The sequence below is a fragment of the Dipodomys ordii genome, unplaced genomic scaffold (assembly GCF_000151885.1).
Source record: "Dipodomys ordii isolate 6190 unplaced genomic scaffold, Dord_2.0 Scaffold82, whole genome shotgun sequence".
Classification (NCBI taxonomy): domain Eukaryota; kingdom Metazoa; phylum Chordata; class Mammalia; order Rodentia; family Heteromyidae; genus Dipodomys; species Dipodomys ordii.
In genome coordinates this window covers 12,453,642-12,461,023 of record NW_012267298.1, presented here as the reverse complement: position 1 = coordinate 12,461,023, position 7,382 = coordinate 12,453,642, and the positions used below count along the sequence as shown (strand labels likewise).

The window sequence follows — 7,382 nt, the reverse complement described above, 5'->3', positions numbered from 1 at the left end:
AACTGAAGGCTGAGAGACCAAAGTAAAGCAGGATGCCTCTCTGGCAGAGCAGATGGTACGAGAGACAGAATAAGAAAATATATACAAAACGACAATAGAGAAGACAAAAACCAATAAATACAATAGAAAAGACAGAAAAAGATCCAGGGGGCCTGGGCTGGGAAGGTGGCTCAGTGGTAGAGCGCTTGCCTTGCATGCCTAAGGCCCTGGGTTTGATTCCTCAGCACCACATAAGCAAAAAGAAAAAAGCCGGAAGTGGTGCTGTAGCTCAAGTGGTAGAGCACTAGCCTTGAGCTGAAGAGCTGAGGGACAGTGCCCAGGCCCAGAGTTCAGGCCCCACAACTGGACCCCCCCAAAAAAAAGAAAGAAAAAGAAAAAAATACAGGGGGAAAGTCAAAGAAATACAAACAATTTATGTGAATTTCAGGACTGAATGAAAAGACCAAATTTACATCTTACAGGGACTGAGGAGGGAGGAGAGACTACAGCCCAAGGCATAGGAAATATGTTCAAGAGAGTAATAATGGGAAAATTTTCAAATCTTGGAACAGAGAAGTTCACCCAGTTACAAGGGGTTTTTAGAAGACTCAACACAACAGATTGGAAAAGAACCTTTCCACAATGTATTACAATTAAAACATCAATTGCAAACAACAAAGAAAGATACTAATGGCTATAAAAGAGTAAAGACGGAACACTTATAGGAGAAGCCTCAGGATAACAGATTTCCCAACAGAACCCACAAGAACAAGATGAGTTCAAGACAATGCCCTTCTATCTCTGGATGCAAACGAGTGACATCCCAGAATATTCTACCTAATGAAGCTTTCATTCATAATTGAGGGGAAAATAAAATGATTCCTTAACAACAAAGACAACAATTCATCACTCCTATACTACAGAAGATACTCAAAGACATTCTGCATGCAGGTCACCATAAACATGGGACATATCTGGTGAATACATTTCCCACCAGATAACTAGATAAGCATAGTTCTGTGGAAGTGGAAGAAATACAAAAAGAAAACTTGAGGGGACATGCAGAAATTACTACATGCATTTCAATCCTAACACTTAACATCAACATTCTGCAGTGACAGATATAGAAAGGGTGTCAGCTTCCGTCCTGGACGTGGCTATCCACTTGGTGTGCTGTTCATGTAGGTGGCAGGTTTATTTAGCATGATAAATCTATCCACTTTGTTTTTTTTCTGTTTTTATAATTCCTTTTAAAATCCTATTAAGTATCCACATAAGAATCAGTTTACATTTTTTTTTTTTTTGTCGGTCGTGGGGCTTGAAGTCTGGGCTTGGGTGCTGTTCCTGTGCTCTTTAGCTCAAGGTGAGTGCTCTACTGCTTGAGCCACAGCGCCACTTCTGGTTTTCTAGTGGTTTATTGGAAATAAAGAGTCTCATGGAGTTTCCTGCCCAGGCTGGCTTTGAACCTTGACCCTCAGATCTCAACCTCTTGAGTAGCTAGGATTATAGGTGTGAGCCACAGGCACCCGGCTACTTTTTTTTTTTTTTATCAGTTGTAGGGCTTGAACTCTGGGCCTGGGCACTATCCTTGAGCAAATCAGTTGTAGGGCTTGAAATCTGGGCCTGGGCACTATCCTTGAGCTTCTTTTGCTCAAAGCTAGCACTCTACCACTTAAGCCATAGCACCACTTCCAGTTGTTTTTTTTTTTTTTTTCCAGAGTAATTTATTGGAGAAAAGAGTCTCATGGATTTTCCTGCCTGGGCCGGCTTCGAACCATGATCCTCAGATCTCAGCCTCCTGAAGAGCTGGGATTTTGGGTGTGAGCCACTGTACCCAGCCAGTGTTTACTTTTAAAGGATGGTTTTCATTACTATCTCTTTGTGAAAATAATAAATTGATGTCTTTTGTTACTGATCTGCTATTAGTCCTCATTATGACTGCCTATAACCCAAATTTCTTGCCATCTCAACTTCCCACATCACCTCCTAAATCAGAGAGGAAGAGGACTTTCTGGCTCCATTTTTTTTCTAGCCAGGGACAAAAAAAGGCCACTCTCAGCAGAAAATGGCTACAGAAGACAAAACATCACCCTTTTACACCACTTGTAACATTAAAGGGAACTAACATTGTTTTTTTGTTGCTGTTTTTTTATGGTCAGTTGTGGGGCTTGAACTCTGGGCTTAGGCGCTGTCCCTGAGCTCTTCAGCTCAAGGCGAGCGCTCTACCGCTTGAGCCCCAGCGTCACTTCCGGAACTAACATTGTTTAGGGGGACAATGAAGCAGGATAGATGGATGAGGCCACAAGGAAGTTATCGTATTCTTTAGACAAATGTCAAAGGGGCAAGACTCAGAATAAAGCCAGGAAGTAAGCTCAAAAAGCAGGCAAGCTCTCCTCCTTCCAAATCACTTTTTAATGTTAAGTTACAAGAATAGAAGATATGGGAGACTCTGTCTAAATCTGCCTTCTCCTTAAAAACAGGGGAGAACCTCTAATCTGTCTTGTCCTTGGAAGTGGGTGGGAACTGGCAGGAAGGATGGAGGGCATGTCCTGCCCAGGAAGCCCCGAAGGTTAGGCCGTGTTCTGGTGGTCCTCACCCCACTCACCCACAGAGCATGGCTGCCTTGCATTTACCCAGCTCAAAGGGGAAAAGCCAGACGTAGAAGCAGCCACTTTGAGTCTTTACTTCCTATTTCCTGCAGAGGGAGTAGGAAGTATTCCCCTCCTTTTCCATTTCTCCCTACTTTAACCAAGTGATACTAAGGTACATCCTTGTTAAAATTTTCACTTTATGAGACTTTCTTCTTTTGAGATTCCCTGAAATGCTTTTTCCCGTGTGGAAACTGGAAAGCTGAGGAACCCTCGTCAATTTTATGTGACACCAGGGAGATCCAGGCCCCTCGGGACCCTCCCGGTACACAGGACTCACCTTTTGTAGCTCATCCTCACCTCTAAAAAAATTATCCTCACTTTTGGTATCTGTATGAGCCCTGGAACCAGTTCAACACAGATTCTGGAAGACAGTTGTACTGACACACATGGACTATAAAATCATCACACTAGGTGAAATAAGCCAGTCCCCAAAATCTTCAGATGATGTGATTCCTTTCATATGTAATGGACAAATCCAGGAGACAGAAAGTAGCTGGTGATTTGAGTCTGGAACGGTGATGGGGCAGAAGGAGAATAGTGGACTGTTAATGAGTACAGAACTTCTTTCTGGGACTAGTAAATGTTCTAGAACTAGATTGCTCTGATGGTTGCACTAAAAAAATCTGTGACCACATGTAAGAACCATTTGTACAATAAACTTTAAGTGGGTAAAGCCATATGGTGTATTACTAAAGTGGTTTTTTACAATTCAAAAAATAGATTTTAGATAATAGATTTTAGATTTTTAGATAAAAAATAAATGATTTTAGACTTTTAGATAAAAAGAATCACAATGCATTTAAGAGAATCAGGAACTCCAAATTAGTAACGAAAGAAAATTACCTAAAAATAGAGCAGCAATAAATGAAACGGAGACTAAAATAATACCACAAAAATCAATGAAAGGACAATTTTTTTCTTTTGTGATGACAAATTCTTACCTACAGGAACCAAGAGGAAAGAGGGAAGATTTTCACAAAGCTTAGGAGGAAAGGGGATGTGTGAGGTAGTCCTCCAGAAACAGAAAGGTCCAGGTGGGAATTCCAAAATCAAATCTACATCAGCAAATTGGAAAACCTAGACACAGTGGACACACTTCTTCATACATGTGAGCTCCCAAATTTAACATAGAAATTCAGAGTATGAATAACAAATAATACAGAATCAATGAGAAAATCTTCAACAAAGAAAAGTCTAGGACACATGGCTTCATCATAGAATAATAACAAGTCTCTAAAGACAAATGAATGGTAACTCTTGTCAAATTATTGCAACATATTGAAGGCCATGAACCTTCTGAAATCCTTCTATGTGGCCACAACTACTCTGATAGCAAAATTGGTCAAGGTAAAAACAACCACCACAACAAACGCCCCCTATAGACCAATAGTTATGGGGAGTACAGATGCAAAAATGTCCAGAAAATGACACCTGATCAAATCAGAAAGCACATAAACTGTTTGTTCATCATGAACAAGTTAGGTTTATCCCAGGAATTCAAAGGCGGCTTTAATACATTGTATGTCAGTCCAGACAGCCTATCCGCCAGCATGGCGGGACATTCTCCCAACACCAGGTTTCCTAGAAGAGGAGGTAAAAGAATCTGGAGTTGAGAGCCAGCCTGAGCAAAGTTCTCTCTCCACCCTACTCAAAAACAAAACGACAAATACACAGACAAGGCTCAAGTGGAGAGGCACTTGCTCAGAATGTGGTAGGTCCTGGGTTCAAATCCTGGCACTGCCCCTGCCAAAACTAAATCAGCTGAATGAAGAATAGGATCATATGATCATCTCAGTAGATACAGGAAGAATACTTGATACAATGAAACTTTTTTCTTGATCACAAACCTAAACAAATGTGGTGCAGAAGTACTGGGCTTCCGCATGAAGGGGGCTGTGTCTGAGAAGCCCGTCCACAACCTGATCCTGAGTAGAAAGAAGCTGAGGGCATTTTCTCTCATTCTGGACTGAGCTGAGGCTATCCCCTTCATCCACCTTATCAGATAAAGTACTAAAAGTCTGAGCCACAGCAGTGAAGCAAGGAAAAGAAGGCAAACAGGAAGAGGGAGTGTTCACCCTGCTGAGATCCAATGAGGCCTCGAGGACTGACAGGGTCAGTCAAAGTTCAAAATTGACACTTGGTACACAATCGATATTTGAAACTCAGTAGAAGTTTTCTGCAACAGTCATGAATTTGCCAACAAAGCATTCACCATAGCTAGAAAAATAAAACAAAAGACACAAAAGTCTTTCACAATGAAGCAAGCGAGGTGAGTGAGAGATAGCTTTCACAAAAATGGCACAGGAAGGGGTCTGAAGCCATGTGGCTGGTTTGCGCTCCTCTGTTCAGAATGAGCGGCGGAAAGCTCCCCACCCCAGAGCGCCGCTCTGCCGCCTTCTCTCATGAGCTAGCTTACATGTTGTTCTGCTTCAAAATATTTCTAATCATGGCAATTCCTTCTGTAGCCATGGATCTGAAGTGCATGTGGTTTAATGTCTTGCATTTGTGAGTGTCTCATTTCCCTTGCATTTTGGACTGGTAGCGTTGTTTTCCTTTGTGTTTGGGGGAGGAGGCTTGGGCGTTCAACTGCAGGAATCCTGAGCTGCACACACAGGTAGAGCGGGCATTCGGTCCTCGGGTGGTGAGGCGTGTAGTGTTATCATGTCCTCCACTGAACTCCCGTCTCTGGTCGGTGTGCTCTATTCATCACGACCCATGTGGTAGCGAAACCTCCAGCTGATAGGGTGAAACATTCTTCTGGTCATTTCTTCAGTCACTGTATCTGCAATATGACGGTAGTGTGGTGTGTATGTGTACAGAGGAGATACGTCTGATGAACTTCACCTTGTTTAAGACAAAGCTCTCTAGCAAAATGGGACTGATAGGATATAGAGAAACAGATAAACAGACGTGTACTCTTTGTTGAAAGTTCCAAACGTGGAGTCTGAGGCCTCCCCCCGCCCCTCCCCCCCGCCCGCCCACTGACGCGGTCAGTGGCCATCGGGGCCGCGTGCCTCTGACCTTAGGGGCTGCAGCCCGGAGCACTGACTGATTTCGTGCGGCGTGCCCGAGGGACCAAGTTGTATTTAAATCTTACCCAGTTAGCCAGTGCTCCACAGCACTACCTAGATAGGAAACGTTGTGCCCCTCCCCAAACCATATTTGAAGATGGCAGCTTCCAACGCGGTCGTGTTGGGGACAGAGCTCTCAGGAGGGATACGGCCGGTGATGCCCAGTGCCCCAGCAGGCCCCGCGTCCTCACACGACGCTCTGGACGGAGACCCACGGCCCAGAGCCCAGCCCACATGAAGGCCTGTGCCGAATGCCTGACCTGCACAGCCTGGCCCCTGGCAGCGCGGGACACGCGGGCCTTGGCTGTGGACCCTGGTCTGTGCGGTCTGTTGTGGCAGCTCCCGCGAGCTTCTGTACTGACAGAAACAGCCTTCAAACAGGCAGAAGAGACGGCGAACCATTTCTCGTCATCTGTGTATGTCACTGTGTATGTACACCCGATGGCGTGTCTGGAGGAGCGGAACAGCAGAGCCATGCCCCCACGTACACACAGCTGACGGTACAGGACAGGAATACAGACGCGAAACCCCGTCCACACAGCCAGCGGAGTGCCCGCGAATGGACGAACGGACAAGGAACAAGATGCGATCACACACCACAAGTTGGAACGTGACGGTTGTGCCATCACGGAAGACCCGGCAGCCTGTGAATGGACAAGGCAAGGCAGAGACAAGCACCAGAGATGTGAGTTCCACGCAGTTCTAAGTAGACTCACGCTTCCCACACGTGCGGTCCTGGGGCCCGGGGAGCTGCGGGTCTGGGGAGCTGCGGGTCAGAGGACACACAATTTTAGCTAGCCAGGAGAAGTAGTTCAGAGATAAGAAACAAGATGGTAACCCCACAAAAAGCAGTGTGATTAAAATGTGCTGAGAGGGCTGTGAGCTCCTCAGGAGAGAATCGTAGCCGTGCTGAGCATGCTGTTTAGCTTTCTTACCCCTAGACAATGGGCATGTGTGTGAAAACACAGTGCTGTATGTGCTAAACGCAAACCACGCCAGCTTCCCATTTGACAACGAGGACATAACTGTGGATAGTTACAGTTAAATTGGGCTTGTCTGGCTGCTGATCTTCAGGGGGAATAAGCAATCCAGGGTTCCCTGAAGAGCTAGAGCCTCATCCGAGGCCCCTACTCCTTGCCAGGAGGCTCCCTCTTCCATCCAGTTCAGAACCTGCTCTGCCCTTGCTGCGTGCCCCCACAGACCTTGCAGACAGACATGAGGCACTGAGCCAAACCCTCCCTGCACCTCCCACCAAGGAAATCTATCAATCCCCGACAACATTTCCAGGGCAGACCCAGGGACAGTCCTTCTACTGACGCCATCAGCCAAGCAGCGCAGGGCCCACGGCAAGATAAAAAGAACGCGGGCCGACACGGGGAGGAGGCAGCATGGCAGTGTCCGTTGGGATGAAGGCAGGTGCGCGGCTGGCCAGGCCCTGGCTGCGCCTGCTCAGCACGAGGACACTGGGCACCAGGGCTGCGCCCACCCACAAGCCGGTGCTGCCCTTCGAGGCCATCCCCCAGTGCCCGGGCAACAGGTGGCTGAGGCTGCTGCAGATCTGGAGGGACCAGGGCCACGAGAACAGACACCTGGACGTGCACCGCCTCTTCCAGACCCTGGGGCCCATCTTCAGGTGAGCGCCTCTCCTGCCCTGCTAAGGATGCGGCAGCTCCAGCCCCGC

At 46.5% G+C, this 7,382-nt stretch overlaps 1 protein-coding gene across 1 annotated transcript in view; it reads left to right on the top strand.

Annotated features, from left to right (window-relative positions):
• The first annotated feature begins 7,089 nt into the window (after nt 1–7,089).
• The window catches only part of LOC105992320 (cytochrome P450 11B2, mitochondrial-like), a 5,426-nt gene continuing 5,133 nt past the window's right edge, over nt 7,090–7,382 (top strand). The window contains exon 1 of the mRNA XM_013025149.1: nt 7,090–7,334. Coding sequence (XP_012880603.1) covers nt 7,090–7,334 — 245 coding nt within the window. The remainder of the gene's footprint in view (nt 7,335–7,382) is intronic.